This window comes from Cricetulus griseus, chromosome 9 (genome assembly GCF_003668045.3).
Source record: "Cricetulus griseus strain 17A/GY chromosome 9, alternate assembly CriGri-PICRH-1.0, whole genome shotgun sequence".
NCBI classification, from domain to species: Eukaryota; Metazoa; Chordata; class Mammalia; order Rodentia; family Cricetidae; genus Cricetulus; species Cricetulus griseus.
Window position 1 is genome coordinate 5,414,729 of NC_048602.1, and position 17,546 is coordinate 5,432,274.

The 17,546-nt window shown below is 48.7% G+C and overlaps 2 protein-coding genes across 6 annotated transcripts; one reads left to right on the forward strand and one right to left on the reverse strand.

Annotated features, from left to right (window-relative positions):
• Window positions 1-209: 209 nt before the first annotated feature.
• LOC113837365 (hematopoietic cell signal transducer) lies at window positions 210-3,040 on the forward strand. 3 transcript variants are annotated; one of them, XM_027431273.2, is made up of 4 exons: window positions 210-1,910; window positions 2,235-2,258; window positions 2,588-2,719; window positions 2,947-3,040. In XM_027431273.2, the coding sequence occupies exons 1-4, from the start codon at window positions 1,868-1,870 to the stop codon at window positions 2,985-2,987; spliced, it is 240 nt and encodes a 79-aa protein (XP_027287074.1). In that variant the 5' UTR covers window positions 210-1,867; the 3' UTR covers window positions 2,988-3,040. The 3 variants fall into 3 exon arrangements, 1 of the variants encoding a protein (XP_027287074.1); XR_004771250.1 differs by having other exon boundaries at window positions 210-2,417; XR_004771251.1 differs by having other exon boundaries at window positions 210-2,407.
• Window positions 3,041-3,362: 322 nt separating this feature from the next.
• Tyrobp (transmembrane immune signaling adaptor TYROBP) lies at window positions 3,363-8,372 on the reverse strand. Of its 3 annotated transcripts, none has more exons than XM_035449568.1 (5): window positions 8,312-8,372; window positions 7,828-7,851; window positions 7,543-7,692; window positions 6,450-6,493; window positions 3,363-3,428 (listed from the first exon to the last, which is right to left on the reverse strand). In XM_035449568.1, the coding sequence occupies exons 1-5, from the start codon at window positions 8,370-8,372 to the stop codon at window positions 3,363-3,365; spliced, it is 345 nt and encodes a 114-aa protein (XP_035305459.1). The 3 variants fall into 3 exon arrangements, with proteins under 3 accessions (XP_035305459.1, XP_027287073.1, XP_035305461.1); XM_027431272.2 differs by having other exon boundaries at window positions 7,543-7,677; window positions 7,825-7,851; XM_035449570.1 differs by lacking the exon at window positions 7,828-7,851 and having other exon boundaries at window positions 7,543-7,677.
• Between the last annotated feature and the right edge of the window lie 9,174 nt (window positions 8,373-17,546).

Genomic DNA, 17,546 nt, shown 5'->3' on the forward strand with positions numbered 1-17,546 from the left:
TTCAGTTTTGATTTGTGTGTGTGTGTGTGTGTGTGTGTGTGTGAGAGAGAGAGAGAGAGAGAGAGAGAGAGAGAGAGAGAGAGAGAGAGAGGGACAGAAACAGAGAAAGAGAAAGACATCAGAGAGAGAGACAAAGAGAGAGACACACACAGAGAGAGACACAGAGATACACAGAGAGACACACAGAGAGAGACACAGAGAAAGAGACATCAGAGAGAGAGAGGCAGAGACACAGACAGAGGCAGAGGCAGAAAGACAGAGAGACATGGGTTCCTGTAGCCCAGGCTGGCCTAGGTAACTGAGGATAATCTTGAACTTCGCCTGACCCCCTCATCTCCCGGATGTGGCTACCGCATCCAGCTACCAATATTTGCTTGTTTTGTTTTGTTTTGTTTTATTTTGAGATAGGATCTCATTATGTAGATCTAGCTGTCCTGAAACTCACTCTGTAGATCAGGCTGGCCTTGAACTCACAGAGATCCGACTGCTTCTGTCTCTCAAGTGCTAGGATTTAAAGGTGTGAGCCACTGCGTCCGGCTCTAATATCTGCTTTAAAAAATGGGGTTGCCGGGCGTTGGTGGCGCATGCCTTTAATCCCAGCACGGGAGGCAGAGGCAGGTGGATCTCTGTGAGTTCGAGGCCAGCCTGGTCTCCAGAGCGAGTGCCAGGATAGGCTCCAAAGCTACACAGAAGAAACCCTGTCTCGAAAAACCAAAAAAACAAAACAAAACAAAAGTGGGGGTGAGCTCTCCTGGAGGTAGAAGAACGTGCTCTGAAGTGGCTGTAGAAACGGCTGTATAATCGCTGCCTTTCTGTGTGGATCCTGGGGCTCTAACCAGCTCAAGTACCTTTGTCTGCTGAACCATCCATCTCCCTATCCCTTGCTTCGTTTTTTTGAGTTGGGGTCTTCCCACATAGCCTGGCAATTGCTAAATCAGCTGGGATGGCCTTGAACTCGGAGCCATCTTCCTCCCTTGGTCTTTAGTGCTGGAATTACAGACTTGGGTCATCATGCCCAGCTCAGTTAATCACTCAGTTAAGCACACTTTGCTGGGTGCTTGGAATAGAGAGGTGTGAACCAAACAGAAATTCCCAGCCCACTAGGGGACTGACATTCTCAGTTCCCACTTGGTGACCTTCCTCGGCACTTAACTGTAATGACCAAATGTCTCGCTCTGTTTTTCAACATTCTGCCCAGTGCTGGGTCTCTTCCTCCCTTGCTTCCACCCTCAACTTCCCTAGCTGGTTGCTGGTTCCCTCTCTCTGTCTCTCTAGCTGTGTGTGTGTGTGTGTGTGTGTGTGTGTGTGTGTTTCTTTAGCGAGCTCTCCCAGCTTTAAATGCCACCTTTTAACCATCAGCATTTACATGTCAGGACCAGACTCTTTGGGGCCCAACTGTGGATGTTCCCATCTCCAGAGAGCTCTGTGTGCCCAAATGTAGGCAGCCCTCTCTCCCTCCTAAACCAGCTCTTCCAAACTCTCCTGCCAACCCACTCTCCATCTTTCTAATCTCACTCAGGCCAGAATCTGCAGTCATCCCTGGTGACCTAACAAGCACCCTCTCCAGCCACAAATGTTGTTGGCTTAACTTCCAGAATATTTCCAGAATCTCCCTAGTGCCCACACCACGGTCCACCCACCACTCCTACCCACCCGGATTATGACAGAAGCTTCTCTGGGCTCTCTGACTCCCCCAAATTCGTTCCTCAAAGGAAGTGTTAAGGACACACATGCACCCACACACAGGAAGTGGATAGCACAGTCACCGCCAGGGTGACATCCGTTGTAGCTGTCTCTCTCCTCTACTGTTCTGAGGACTTCGTTGGATAACTATCTTTGGCCAGATTCCTTCAGGTCCCAGCCCACCATGACCCCTCCAGGCCATCTCCTATTCCTGTTTCTGCTCCCAGGTGAAGACAGCAGGGAGGGGTTGAGGGGACAGCTGTGACTGACGTGAGCGGAACAGAGGGCAAGCCATTCTCCCTGTGCCCTTTTCTTTCCCGAGAGCCACTGGGTCTCAAGGTCTGGGTCCTTGGGGGTGAGGGTGGGATTCTGGAGTTGTCAGCTCTCCTCATTGCTGGGTCACTACTATTTCCCTTTTCTGGTCACTATCTGTGTTCCAGGAAGCCCCATTTCCCAGGTCTCAAGCACCTCCCCCTCCCCCGCCCCCCACCCTGCGCCTGTGTTGGGGACTTCTCCCCCCACCCCTATCCACCTTCTCTGTCTTTCCACAGTGGCTGCAGGTCAGACGCCAGCAGGTGAGGGCTGCCTCCAATCCTGAAAGTCGGGCCCACAACACTCCCCTGGCTCGAGCCGTTTCCTAATCCCAGCCCCTTTCTGGTCCATCTTGACTCTTCACCACCCAAGTAAAGTGATGGAAACCGAGAGGCTCCTTAACCGATTCCTGGTGTGCTCAGGTTACAGCCCTCGGGTTCTGTGACTCCCCAGCCTCTCTTCGCTCCCTCCCCTTCTCATTTCACTCCCTGACGCCAAAGAATCTGGGGTCCACCCTGTCTCCGGGATCTCGGGAGGGTGTGGGCAAAGAGAAAGGTCTCAGCTGCCTGCTTGTCTGGGCTTTAACCCCCAGGTTCCTGCTCCGGATGTGGGCCTCTGTCCCTGCCGCTCCTGGCAGGCCTGGTGGCTGCAGATGCGGTCTTGTCACTCCTAATCGTGGGGGTGGTGTTTGTATGTATGCGCCCACACAGCAGGCCAGCCCAAGGTGAGCAAACACCGGGGCGGAGCCTGGAGAGTGGGTAGTGGTCCCTAGGGAAGAAGGGGGTCCCGGAGGGTGGTCCCCGGGGAAGCCCTGGAGGAGGTGCTTGGGAAACCCTGGGGGAGGTATTTGGGGAACCCCTGAGGAAGCCCCTGAGGCAGGGGGTCTCCCAGGAAGGTGATGTGGGAAAGGGAGGTGGTCATGCTTCATGCTCTCTCTACCCCACCCACCAGAAGACAGTAGAGTCTACATCAACATGCCTGGAAGAGGCTGACCTCTGCACCTTCGGACCCTCCCATCCTGGATCACTCGGGGGTGGGGGTGGGGTGGGGGGGGAACACACTCCTCCAGGACTAGAATAAAATCATTCAAATACCTCTAGTCTTGTTCTTCCCAAAGTCTGACTTCTTCCCAAGTAGCTGTTTCCTGACTTAAGACCATTCTTGGGGCCCCACGGGTACCCAACGCCTCACCGGGTCTAACATAACTCAGACATAGTTTTTGCTCTGTCATTTATTTGGGGACAGAATGGAGAGAGGTCAGACATTTCGGGGCACTGTGTGGGTCTGTATCCCAGAGAGGGCATGTTGAGTAGGCATCAGGAATGACTGGATTCAGGCATCAGGCTGCAGATCGGCATAGTGTGGGCTCATCTGTGATACTGCCTCTGTGTGTTGAGGTCACTGTAGACATCTGGCCTCTGACCCTGAAGCTCCTAAATAGACAGAGGCCATTATTGGAGTCGGCCCAGCAAGCAAAACAAATCTAGCCTCCTAGTGACCTTCGCGGGCCCTGGCAGCTTCTTCAAACTTACAATCATGAAAGAGATCCGGATTTTATTCAAACATACCCAGAATTCCCCTTGCTTCTGTGCCTCGACAGTGTACCCCAACCTCAGGGCCTTTGCAAGCGCCGCTCCCTCTGCCTGGAAGGCCAACACCCGAGATCTTCAGTCTCCTTCTCACCCTTGACATCTTGGACATTTCACAGTTTCCCAACCCCAGCATTATCGTATTGGCTTGCTTTCTTTTCTTCAAAATGCCACCGCAAAACGATTCATAATAATTTGCTTCAAACCAGTCTCTCCAATTAGGATACTGTACTGACCCATGGAGCTCTCAACCCAGCCGCTGAAGGGTAAACCAAGCAGGCTGACACTAGGCCCTCAAATTTCCTGGCTCTGGGGGTGCTGGACAGCTTCCTCAGTCTTCTGAGTCTCAGGTGGTCAAACCTGAGGGGTTTTCTTTGTTTTTCTGATACATGGTTTCTCTTTGTAGCCCTGGCTGCCCTGGAACTCACTCTGGAGACCAGGCTGGTCTCAAACTCACAGGGATCCGCCTGCCTCTGCCTCCCAAGTGCTGGGATGAAGGGCGTGTGCCACCACTGCCTTGCACCAAACACACTTTGCAAAGACAACTTTTCTCCAGCAAGGAGGCAAATGGGCGACAATGGCTGCAGGCAGTGAGGTAGAGAGCCGTGCCTATGGCTCCATGGGGCTGACTCTCAGAAAGTGCCAGAGGTCAGTCTAGATGGCTGTTTCTGCAGAGAAGGAGCTTCCTAACCCTCACTCCTATCCCAGAGGTTAAGAAGGAGTCCCAAGGCTGGTGAGATGGCTCAATGGCTAAAGTACTTTTTGCAAAGCTTGACAACCAGGTAGACTTCTATTACGAGATGATCCGTAGTCCGTAAGGCTAAGATTACTTTATTCACATAAACACCAGCCCAAACACAAGCCAGAGCTTGCCCAGAGGCCGCAAGCTAGCGTGGCCAGAGAGAAGGCACTTTCCACGTGTGCCAGGTCCCTTAAGAATTGTCCCTGGGGGCTGGAGAGATGGCTCAGAGGTTAAGAGCACTGACTGCTCTTCCAGAGGTACTGAGTTCAATTCCCAGCAACCACATGGTGGCTCACAGCCATCTGTTATGAGATCTGGTGCCGTCTTCTAGAGTGCAGATATACATGGAAGCAGAATGTTGTATACATAATAAATAAATAAAATCTTTAAAAAAAAAAAAAGAATTGTTCCTGCATCATCTTTGACCTCCCCTGACCACACCCTCATGGCAGCGGCTACTAGGAGGGCTACAGATTTCTGAGACCCACAAGGTGGAAGGAGAGAATGGACACCCACAGGCTGTCTTCTGACCTCCACATGGCTGACCAAGCAAATGTACACCCACGCCCACCTCACATAACCCATGAATAAATTAATGCAATTTAAAAAATAAGACTTGACATTGTACACACACACATACCACACACATTCATACCACACACATACATACCACACACATATACACATACCATACACACATACCATACACACATACACACACACACACACACACACACACATACATCACACACTCATTCACAAATAGAGTCTTGACAGAGAGGGAGCAGACACAGCTGACTACATTATGGGTTTTAGGAGTGAGTTCAACGACAGCTTGCCCTGTCTCTAGCTTATGTACACAACTGTGACTTGTTTTCTTTGGAATTAATTCTGTTGTCTGTTTGTTTACCTATTGGGTTGAGTCCAGGGCCCTGTGTGTAGACTGAGCCGCATTCCCATCATCCCAGTCTACTTTTTTTTGTTGTTTTTTTTTCGAGACAGGGTTTCTCTGTGTAGCTTTGGAGCCTATCCTGGCACTCGCTCTGGAGACCATGCTGGCCTCGAACTCACAGAGATCTGCCTGCCTCTGCCTCCCGAGTGCTGGGATTAAAGGCGTGCGCCACCAATGCCCGGCTCCCATTCTACTTTTAATTATTTTTCTTTTTAAAAGACAAGACAGGGTTTCATCATATAGCCCTGGCAGGTCTGGACCCAGACTGGCCTCAAACTCACAGGGATCCACCTGCCTCTGCTTCCCCAATACCGGCATTAAAGGCGTGCACCACCATGCCCAGCTCTGTTTCAGATGTTTGAGATATCAGATATAAGCTAGACTGACCTCGAGCTCACAATCCTTGCCTCGCTTCTGAAATCTGGGGACAGTATGCTAATTACTACTAAGGTTTATTTTGGTGCTGGGTATTCAATAAAGGGCTTTGCAAATGCTAGACCAGTGTTGTGCCAAACCATGCCGTATGACACTCTACCGTCACCACTCCCCTTTTTTTGAGACAGGGTGTCTTTCTGTAGTCCAGCCTAACCTCAGCCTCACTAAGTGGCCCAAGTTGGCTTTAAACTTCCCATCGTCTTGCCTTCCAAGTTCTAGGATCACTTTGTACTTTTTGGGTGGCATTTTCTGAGTAGTCCAGCTTTGGTCTTCCTCAAAGGGATGTACAATGCCCACAGCCCGCTGCTGCTGCACCCCAACACCAGCAGAGCTCCCCTCTTTAGAGACACCACACTTAGGCTAAATTCTTTTCTCTGCCTCTCCAAGGGCTTCTCCCAGTCTGACTGAGGGCCAGGCTTTCCCCAGAGAGGGCAAGCCTAACAAAGACAGAGCCCCTCTATGTGCCCCCCACATCTGAGACTGAGCGTAAAGGTCACGGTTGATCACTGGTATGTTGGACTGATGCCTCCTTTGTTTTCAAGATTAGCGGAATTGCTGGGGGAAGGGACCTTAAGGTGCTGGGAAGGGTAGTGTGTGTGTGTGTGTGTGTGTGTGTGTGTGTGTGTGTGTGTGTGTGAGAGAGAGAGAGAGAGAGAGAGAGCATATGTGTGTGCATGTGAGGGGTGGGGCTAGGGGCAGGCAGGAGTGAAGGTCGAGAAAGATTTGGTGTTCTTACCTGATAGGGTGACTCCGTCTCAGCAATGCGTTGCTTCCGGGATCCTGTAGAGGGTAGAGAGTGACATAAAGTGTAAAGATGGACTAAACTGGCTGGGTATTGGTGGCACATGCCTTTAATCCCAGCACTCGGGAGGCAGGGGCAGGCGGATCTCTGTGAGTTCGAGACCAGCCTGGTCTACAAGAGCTAGTTCCAGGACAGACTCCAAAGCCACAGAGAAACCCTGTCTCGAAAAACAAAAAGAAAACTAAACAAAAGATGGAGTAAGTTGTGAATTGAGACTATTTTGTTTTTATTGTTTTGTTTTGTTTTTTGTTAGGTTGGTTGTTTGAGACAGGGTTTCTTGGTGTAGGCCTGGCTGTCTTGGAACTCATTATGAAGACCAGGCTAACCTTGAACTCACAGAGATGTGCCTGTGTCTGTCTCCCGAGTGCTGGGATTAAAGACATGTGCCACTGGTACCCCTGTTTTGGTGTTTTAAAACCAGTCCTTCTGAGCAACTGGAGAGATGGTTCAGCAGAACCATCTTGCAGAAGACCCAATTTTAATTGCCAGCACCCACACTGGGTGGCTGGATTACTTGCAACTCTGGTGTCACCTTCCAACCTCAGAAGACTCTGCATTCAAATGTGTATACACAATACACAGTTAAAATATAAAATATATAGGCCTGGAGAGATGGCTCAGAGGTTAAGAGCACTGGCTGCTCTTCCAGAGGTCCTGAGTTCAATTCCCAGCAACCACATGGGGGCTCACAACTATCTGTAATGAGATCTGGTGCCCTCTTCTGGGGTGCAGACTGAACACTGTATACATAATAAATAAATAAATCTTTTAAAAATATATAAAAACGAAATAAGAGAGAAAAACAAACACCCGCCCTCTGGCCTGAAGGTGTAACTCAGTTTGTAGGGAGTGCTTTCCGGACAAATGCATGGCCCTGTCTGGATCCTCAGCATTCAGGGAAGAAACAAAAACAAATAATAACAAACCAGCCCTTCCATCCCCAGCCCCAGCCCTTCAGATATGTGTGACCTGGAAAACTTCTCCCAATCCCTGCTTCCAACAGGGCAGCTCCTACAGGCCCACTCACCATCCGCAGTTCCTCGGCCTCGAGGGACCAGGCGGCCCAGAGAGTACACAGCCAGGGCAATGAGCAGTGTCAGCACCAAGTCACCCAGCACAATCCCAGCCAGTATGCCTGGGCTCACGGGAGAGCAGTTGCATTCTGGGAAAATGTCACAGAGGATGAGGAGGGTGACAGAGGGTGACAGTCAGGGACTGGCTGTTAGCAGAGAGAGGGTTAGAAGGAAAAAGGGTGACATGGGGAGGTCTTTGAGAGGAATGGGGAAAGATTGGGGGTGTCATGGCTTACCGCTCTGGGCCTGGACGGGACTTAATCCTAAAGAGGAAAAATTAGGTAAACTGAGAGAGATGGAGACAGGAGAATCAGAAGGTTGGGGTTAGCCTCAACTACATAGCAAGGTTGAAGCTAGCCTGGGCTATCTGAGATTCCGTATTCAAAAGGAAGATGTAAACTGAGGCCCGCTAGACAGTGGGTGTAGAAGCTAAAGAATTCGGTAGAGGGCAGGTTTCATGACACCCAGGGGGCTGGTGCGGGGGCTAGTGTGTGATGCCTGTGTCAATTTGTCTGGTTTCGATGTCCCCTCCTCCTTGTTCTACCAGGGTCCAAATCTGGGGGCCTCCAGCTCAGGGTGGGACCCACAGGCCCTAGAGGAAGCCTCTTCTGCTCAGCCCTCCCCTTTGGCGGTCCTGGCCTGTCCCTCCCCGCTCTCTGCCCAGCCCTGGCCCCGACCTGAGCTGAAGATGCAGGTGACAGCTGCAGAAGCCCCCCGACTCACCTCCCACAGTCAGAAGGACAGGAAGGAACAGAAGGGGACAGGAGGGCTCCAGGGCGCCCATGGTGGCCAGACGTGCACTGGACACCACAGTCCAGCGGCTGGTGGGATGCAGTGTGACGTCCGACCAAGTGAAGGAGGAAGTCTGAGGTGGGTGGTGGCAGCAGGAGGAGGGGACAACAGCAGGGGGGAGGGGCACACAGACATGACACCAGAGAGAAAGTAGCAAGGGTCTGTGCCACAGTCTTTATGGGCTGGAGAAGTAGCCCTTGACCTTCATGTCCAGACAGAGGACACATATTATAACAGAAGGGACAGTAGGTCGTTTGCTAAGTGACATTCCTAGAGCAGGGTCCGATATTCGGCCATGTAAGCAACTGCTGGTTGATAATCCAATCCTTGCCCTAGTCACAGGCCGTTAAGAGAGAGCCACGGGCAGGAACACTCGTGACAGCCCTTCCAAATGTTGTCACTTCGTCTCGACAGTATTCACCTGAGGCAGACGCCTGCCATCCCTTTGACACAGAGGTAAAGACTGTTGCCCACAGCCACACAGCAAAGAAAGACAGACATGGGGCCCAGGGCCTGAAGATTTCACTGGTAGAGAGGGAAAACTATGAAAGACAGAGAGAAAGCAGAGAGGGTGAGAATTCGCGTCTCAGATGTGCACACCACAGAAACAGAACTTGGGTTTGAGGTGAGGCAGGTGGTGGCTCTGGGGTGACCACTGGGCCCGGCTGGGCTGTGATGCTGAGTGGGGAAGCCGCTGGGAGCCAGGAAGGAGGAGAGCTCATGGAGGACGATGGGGGAGGCAGGGATTATTTTAGTCCCTAGCAGGAGCCTAAACTGGAACTGAAGGAGGAACCTGAGGTTGGAGCCCTTGGGCATGAGCCAATTGCAGGAAGCCCCCTCCCCCATTCCCACAGTGTAGCACCCTGGGTGCAGGAGAAAGGGGAAGCTGGACGGTGGTCATGGGACAGGCGCTGACGACACTGTGGGAGCCGGGGACTCTGGGGTTGGGTGGAGGGTCTCTGATATTCATGGCCACTCCTGGCCCGGCCAGGCTGAGTCTGGTCCCTAAAGAATCCAAAAGTTTCTTCCTAAGGTCTAGAGCTAGAATGGGAGAAAGTGGCCCACTGTGCCCAGAGCTAAGGGAGAGAGGGACAGTTAGGGACCTGAGTGGGGCTGTGGGCAGGGAGGACCCGGACCTGCTGGGGGTCAAGGCTCCCTCTGGCTACAAACAGAAAGTGGGGACTTGTATCAGAGAAGGACGCAGGGCCAGCTTCTCTTGAGGCTTTGCGAGGATCACTAGAGCTGTGCCTGACACATTGAGGGCATGTTAGTTACTCTCGTGGGTGGTATTAGCATGTCCTGCCCCCAGAACACATGTGATGGAATAGCCAAGACACCAGGGCACCATCCAAATCAGAGCAAGCATAGTCTTGGACTTTGGTTGGGGTTCTGGTGTCCCCTCTAGTTGCTAAGATATGGGAAGTTCTAGCGGTCCCAAAGGAGAGATGGTGGATATTTGTGGGCTATGACCCAAGGACAGGCTCTGTGTGTGTGTGTGTGTGTGTGTGTGTGTGTGTGTGTGTGTGTGTGTGTTCACGTGAGAGCATGCTTTCAGCGTGTGTGATCAGAGGACAAACTCAGGCATCATTTCTCAGGATTGTCTACCTTTTTTTCTTTTACTGGTCTGAAAAACACCAAGTAGGCCAGGCTGGACCCTCGGGAATCTTCCTGTCTCTGCTTCCCTTGGTTGTGGGGTTACAAACACAGCCCAGTCTTTTATGTGGCTCCTGGGGACCAAACTCAGGTCTTCCAGCACTTTGCAATTGAGCCTCCTTCCTAGATCCAAGGATAGGTTATTTGCTGACCAAAAGCCTGACCATCCATCCATCCATCCATCCATCCATCCTGTTTGTTCTTTTCTTTCAGATTTATTTTATTTTTATGCGTAAGTGTGAGTGCCTAAATGTATGCATGTATACCACACGTGTGTCTGGCACCCTCAGAAGAGTGCATGAGATCCCTTAGAACTGGAGTTACAGGCAGTTGTGAGCTGCCATGAGTGGACAGAGAACAAGACAAGACTTAACCACAGAGTCGTTTCTACAGCCCGCCTTTCTGTGTCCCTTCCATTCCCCTCCCTCTCTCCCTCCCTTCTTTTCTGAGACACAGTCACACCATGTAGCTCAGGACAGCCCAGGACTCTGTATCTCCGCTAGCCTGGAGCCGGCAGTCTTCATGCTTTAACATCCTGTGTGCCAGTGTTAAGGGCATGAACCCCCATGACCAGCTCAGAAGCGACACCTTGCAATACTTTTACAACTCATACAACTGTGCAGGTGTGGCCCACGGAAAGCAGGCCGTGCTCATCTCTAGGCCAGATGGCAGGTTGGCTTCTAACTCTGGGTGAAGGAAGGAGAGAGTGCCGGCAATCTACTGACGGGCTCTGCTCTGCAAAGCTGCCAGGCTGCAGGAAGCTGGGCTGAGGTTTGTAAATGGTCCCAACCTCTCTAGACAGCAGGCCAGAGCTTCAGGATGTAAAGCCAAGTCTCCCAGAGTCCAGGAAGTCTGTCTGGTCCGTGGCTGCCACACTCCACCCTCCCTATAGCGCCCTGCAAAGCTTCTGAAAAACAGACCAACAGGCCCGTGTTTTAGCTCAATGGTAAAGTTCTCAATAACCACGCCCAAGCCCTAGGAGTCTGTCTTTAGCACTGAAGGAAAAAGAAAATCAAATAACCTGATCTTTTTCATGTATCCCGTGCTGGCCTTGAACTTACGTAGCCAAGGATGGTTTTGAACTTTCTGACTCTTCTGCTTCCACCTCTGGAATGCTGGGATTACAGGAGTGAACCACTCTGCCTACTTGTTTGCTTTGTTTTGGGGGTCAGTTTCTCAAACTACATAGATAGCCCAAGATTACCTCCAAGGTGGCATGACCCTCCACCTCTCCCTGTGATTCCAGGAGCGTGTTATCAGACCGGCCTTTACCTGAGCAGCCAACAGAGCTTTAAGTAGACACTTCACAAAGAAAGGCACTAATGGCCAGCCAGCAGGAGATTGAAGATGCATTAGGCGCCATTAGTCACCAGGGAAATACAAGTGAGAAGCATCAAGGCACCTCGGCACACCCACTGGAATGGCCAACCCACCGGGTAGCAATTGAAACGGGGACTGGATGTCTCATGCTGGCAGGAAACTGAAAGAGAGCTAACGCTTGGAAAAAATGGCTTGGTTTTTTTTTTTTTTTTTTTTTTTTTTTTCCGAGGCAGGGTTTCTCTGTTGCTTTGGAGGCTGTCCTGGAACTAGCTCTTGTAGACCAGGCTGGTCTTGAACTCACAGAGATCCACCTGCCTCTGCCTCCAGAGTGCTGGGACTAAAGGCGTGCGCCTCCAACACCCAGCTTTTTTTTTTTTTTATAAAGCCACGTATTGACCTCCCCCGTGATTCTGAAATCCCATTCCTTTAACCCAAGAGAAATAAAATCACAAGTTCACATGAAGTTGTGTAGAGCCAAGAGGGTGCTGTGGTGAACTTCTGTAACACGAACACTGAGGAAGCAGAGGCAGAAGGATTGCCAGTTTGACCTCAAGGTGTGTGCGGGTTACATGGGGGAGACTTTGCCTTTAAAAGAATTTTTTTTTGAGTGTTAGTGCAATGGGAACCATAATCACCGAAGACACTAGTAATGAGAAGCCATGGGCTGGAAATGTAGCTCAGTTGGTTGAATGATTACCCTTTTTTTTTTTTTTTTTTTTTTTTTGGTTTTTGGAGTCAGGTTTCCCTATGGCTTTGGAGGCTGTCCTGGAACTAGCTCTTGTAGACCAGGCTGGTCTCGAACTCACAGAGATCCACCTGCCTCTGCTTCCTGAATGCTGGAACTAAAGGAGTATGCCACCACCACCAAGTGACTGCCTAACAATTACCAACCCTTGTGTCTGAGCCCCAGTGCTGTTAACTGGGTGAGGTGGGATACGGCTCTGGAGTCACCTCACCCAGTGACTCCAGAGGATCAGAATCAGTTCAAGGTCACCCTCAACTACTTGGCAAATTTTAGGCCAGCAATGAGACCCTGTCTCAAAACAAACAACAGCAAACCACAAATCCAAAAGTCTTGTCAAGGGGCTGGAGAGACGGCTCAGCAGCTCAAAGCACAAAGCTTTTGCAGAGAACCCAGGTTTGGTTCCCAGCACCTACATCAGTCAGCTCACAACTGCCTGCGACTCCGGCTGCAGGGGTCTGATGCCATCTTCTGGCCTCTGTGAGTACCTGCGATACGCACAGATGCACATATACATACCTGATTAGAACATAAAAATCAAAAAAATCTTGTCAGAGAGCTAGAAACCATGAAAAGCAAAAGAAACGCCAAAAAAGCAACTCTAGAAACAAAAAGTACAATTACCAAAATTAAAATTCAATGGCTATATTTAACAGAAATGAATGCTCTAAAAAAAGGCTAGTCTAAAATTCAGTAGAGACAAAAATATGGAAAACACATAAGATAAAAGCGCATGCCTAACTCATTTTACCAGAGCCCCAGAAGAATGGGGTACCTGCAATAGTCAAATAGATCATAATCGGGTTACAGCCAGACTGTAGAGCTCTTAACCGCGGAGCCATCTCTCTAGCCACTAGAATTTTACTTTTATTATCTTTAATTACATGTATGTGTGTCTGTTTATGGGCTTGTGCACTTGTGTGCAGTGTTTTCAGAGGCCAGAAGATTCCCTAGAGCTGGATATAGAGGTCATTGTGACCTCCCAACGTGGGTGCTAGGAACTGAACCTGGGTCCTCTGGAAGGAAGTAGGTAGGTTCTTCATGGCCAAGCCAACTCTCCGAGCCCTGTAATAAAGAATATATATATATATATATATATATATATATATATATATGGTTATAAAGAATATATATATATTTATATGGTTAAATATCGGAAAACCAATTGGTGTAAATGAGCACATTATCAGCCTAATGAGGGAAGTCATATGCTTACCTCAACAGATGCAAAGAAGTAAAAGCGTTGAATGAATTCAACATCCACTTATGATTAAAATTCTCAGCAAACGGGCTGAGGGTGGAGCTTAATCGGTAGACGGCTTGCCTAGCATGCACAAAGTCCTAGGTGCCAGCACCTTACAAAACTGGGTGTAACTGTGTAGGCCTGTTACACCCCGGCAGTCTGGAGACAGAAACAGGAAGATCATTTTAAAGTCATATCCTGCTACATAGGGAGCTCCAGTCCAGCCCAGGATGCTTGAGACTCTGCTTCAAATATAATAACAGCAAAGTAAGAAGAGTTGTGGACCTATTAATTTGATGACTAGCATTCTGGGAACGATAGCTTACACAAGTGTGTAAATATTGAAGCATTTTAATGGCTCGATCCTCACCCTGTTTCTTCAGAGAATGGGTGTGAGAGAGAGACTGTTGCTTTTTTCTTGAACACTTTAAGGTTGCCATAAAGCAAGGAGAAGGTGGGAGCTGGAGACATGGCTCAGCGGCTAAGAGTATTCACGGGATCTTCTTGCAGAAGACCCAGGTTCGAGTCCCATCACCCACATGTCGGGCCCCAGCTGCCTGTAACTTCAGTCCCAGGGGATCTGATGCCCTCTTCTGACTCCCACAGGCACCAGGCACACACGAGGTGCACAGACAGATGAGCAGACAAAACACCCACACGCATAAAATAAAAATAGAAAAGAAGGTGAAAGTTTCCAGCACCATTATTCAGAGGTGATAAGGTTCGGGTTATGGAAGAATTTACAAGACTCAGTAGACTAGCTTCTTAAAATTCATAACAGAATGTAAGTAGGTTAATGAATTTCAAAAATCAATATACAAAAAATCAATGTTGTTGCTATGCACTGGCCACAAACCAAACAAAAGCAGAGAAAAATAACCATATATGTGATCATAAATGGTCAAATATCTAGCTGTAAATCTAATACACTAGATGAAAAGTCTGTACCCAGAAACTTTATTAAAAAGGACTTTTTAAATTAAAAAACCTAAATAAATAGTGTGACATATCATTTTACTGGATTAATGTCAGCGTCAATCTATATATTTGGTGTCTTTAGGATCCAAATGGAAAGTTTTGTTTTGTTTTGTTTTGTTTTGTTTTCTCTTTGGAACTTACATTTTACACAGAAATACAGAATCAAGTACAACAAAGTTGCTTTGAAGGAAGAACAAGGCAGAATGTCTCGTACTGCCTGATACCAAGACCTTTTGGAGGGCTGGAAAAGGGGCTTCCCTGGGCAGAGAACATGACGTACAAGCCCGGGGGCGAGAGTTCAGATCCCTCACCATGTAAGGCCAGATGACGTAGTGTGTTCTTCCACGGAGCGTGAAAGACAGAAACAGGAGGAGAGTCCCCGAAAGTTTGTAGACAAGAAAGTGTGTCTTAGGGCGCTGGAGAGATGGCTGAGCCCATGTACTGCTCTTGAAGAGGACCTGAGTTCAGTTCCCAGAGCCCACATGGGTGGCTCACAATCACTTGCAATTCTGGATCCTGGGGTTCAGTACCTCTGGCCTCCTCAGGGGCCTGTTCTCTTGCTCACATACTCACGCATAGATACGCAATTAAAAACAAAATCAATCTTTTTTTTTTAAGGCTGTCTTTTTTTTAAAGATAGATTAGAATTTATTTTAAACTTCGGTTTCTATAACAACACTTTGGAATTGCAATCCAGACACTGTATTCAAGTTTTGATTCATGTTACAATTTATTCTAAGGAATTTTAATACTCATCACCCAACTTAAAATGTTACTTTTGTTGAACAACAGCAGCATTTAATTATGGAAGGAAGAGTGTACCAGAGCTGGTCCATCACAATCTTGCCTCTACCCCTGCATGATTATCTTGAGAATATAACTAAGAATCCTTCAGTTTGGGTGATTCAGTTGGCTGGACAGTTGTCTTCCATCTTTCCAGATTTAACTTTCTATGACCCTATAGTTCTTGACATAGACTCATTTGTGAGTTGTAAAATGAAATCTCTAACAGTACAAATTTGGCAACTGGTTTGAGGCTGGTGCCATACACAGAGCTCTGATCAGTTCTTTCTTTCTCTGACCCATGTCATTAAGGCTGTCTTTTAAGGTAGAAGGCAAAGACTGGCACCTAATGTTATCGTCTGCCTTTCACATACCGTTGTGATGCTGTATGACTGGGGCACTTACATACATGAACACACACACACACACACACACACACACACACACACACACACACAAATGCATGTAACACACACACACACACATGCATGTAACACACACACACACACACACACACACACACACACACACACACACACACACACACACGGGGCGACGGGGGTGACTACAATAAAGCTATGGCAATTAACATGGTTTTTGGTGACCCTGAAGGAAAATCTAGAAATATCTTTCTGTACATGTGACCACTTGACAGGAGGGGAAGACGGTCTTCTCAGTAAATAGACTAAGCTACTTTGGGCAAATGATTAAAAATGACACTAGGGCTGGCAAGATGGCTCAGCAGGTAAAGGCACTTGTTAGTAATCCTGACAACCAGAGTTCAAGCTCCAAGACTCACACAGTAGAAGAAGAGAACCAATTCCAGTTGTCCTCTGGCCTTCCATACATGTGGGGTATATGGACACTCACGAGCACTCACACACATGCTAACATTCCCACCCCTGCAATAAGTAAACAAATACATGTGATTTTTGTTGTGTTTTTGAGACAGGGTTTCTCTGTGTAGCCTTGACTGTCTTGGAACTCACAGACCAGGCTGGCCTCGAACTCACAGAGATCCGCCTGCCTCTGCTGTCTGAGTGCTGGGACTAAAGGTGTGCACCACCACCATCTGGCATAAATGTAATATTTTTAAATGATTTTTATGCTGGCCAGGATTATACACATGCCTATGATCCCAGCATTTAGGAGATAGAAGCAGGAGGATTGCTGTGAGTTTGAGGCCAGCCTGAGCTCCATAGTGAAACTGTGTCTCAGAGCTAGTTCCAGGACAGCCTCCAAAGCCACAGAGAAACCCTGTCTCAAAAAAAAAAAAAAAAAAAAAGGGTCAGGAATTCACTGTGTGTGTGTGTGTGTGTGTGTGTGTGTGTGTGTGTGTAAGGGGAATTGACTCTAAGTCCCTGCACGTTAGGCAAGTACCCTACTACTGAGACACACTCCCCCCGTCATTTTAATATTTTTGCTCTTATTTTTTAAGGCAAGGTATCCCTATGTAGCACCAGTTGATCTGAAACTATTGGGGTGATATTTTGTTTGTGATATAACAGAGCTTGCCAGAATATCAGGGTGCAAAGCTAGCCACAGCCATAGAGGCCAGGGGTTGGTGGCTCACACACCTTTAATCCCAGCACTTGAGAGACAGAGGCAGATTGATCTCTGTGAGTTCAAGGCCACCCCGGACTACATGAGAGTGAATCAGTCTAAAAGAGAAACAGAGCTCACACCTTTGACCCCAGCACTTGGGATGGCATGCCTTTAATCCCAGCACTAGAGAGGAATATAGGTCGGGAGGAGACGGGAGCAGTTTAGGCAGTCTGAGGTTTGGTGGAGAGCACTGAAGTCTGAGGATTTGTGGAGACAAATCCTACCTCGCCCTTTCCGTCCGAGGTAGAGGTAAGAGCTAGTGGCTGGCTGCTTTGCTTCTCTGATCTTCAGCTCTCCCTCCCCCATGTCTGACTCCAGATTTTTATTATTAAGAACAGCTAGAATTCGTGCAGCACTCTCTGTCAATCAGGCTGTCCTCAAACGCACAGAGATCCACCTGCCTTTGACTCTCACGAGCTGGATTACAAGTGTGCCCCACTATGCCTGACTTTACACGTGGCTTTGTTCAAGCTTAGGACACACGCTACCAACTAAGCTACAACACAGCCTCAAGGCTTGGTTTTTAGAGGCTGGAGAGATGGCTCAGCAGTTAAGGACACCTACTGTTTTTACTGTACATCTGAGTTCAACTCTCACATAGGGTGGTTTACAACTGCCTGTAATGCCATTTCTGGGGATTCAACACTTTCTTCTGGGCTCCAAGGATGTCTACACACACACACACACACACACACACACACACACACACACACACACACACACGATTACAAATAATAAAAGCGAATGTTTTGAATCCCAGTGTGTATTATTACAAATGATGCACACATAGACTCAACACTTTCTTCGGGACTGCAAGGCCACCTGCACACACCTTTAATTCC

What these genes read in the sequence shown, in the direction of transcription:
- LOC113837365 (XM_027431273.2), top strand. Translation starts at nt 1,868, where the DNA reads ATGACCCCTCCAGGCCATCTCCTATTCCTGTTTCTGCTCCCAG. An exon ending in ATTCCTGTTTCTGCTCCCAG is followed by an intron (nt 1,911 to 2,234) that starts GTGAAGACAGCA and finishes GTCTTTCCACAG; the next exon opens with TGGCTGCAGGTCAGACGCCA. An exon ending in TGCAGGTCAGACGCCAGCAG is followed by an intron (nt 2,259 to 2,587) that starts GTGAGGGCTGCC and finishes TTTAACCCCCAG; the next exon opens with GTTCCTGCTCCGGATGTGGG.
- Tyrobp (XM_035449568.1), bottom strand. Translation starts at nt 8,372, where the DNA reads ATGGGCGCCCTGGAGCCCTCCTGTCCCCTTCTGTTCCTTCCTGTCCTT. An exon ending in TGTCCTTCTGACTGTGGGAG is followed by an intron (nt 7,852 to 8,311) that starts GTGAGTCGGGGG and finishes TTTCCTCTTTAG; the next exon opens with GATTAAGTCCCGTCCAGGCC. An exon ending in AAGTCCCGTCCAGGCCCAGA is followed by an intron (nt 7,693 to 7,827) that starts GCGGTAAGCCAT and finishes TCCTCATCCTCT; the next exon opens with GTGACATTTTCCCAGAATGC.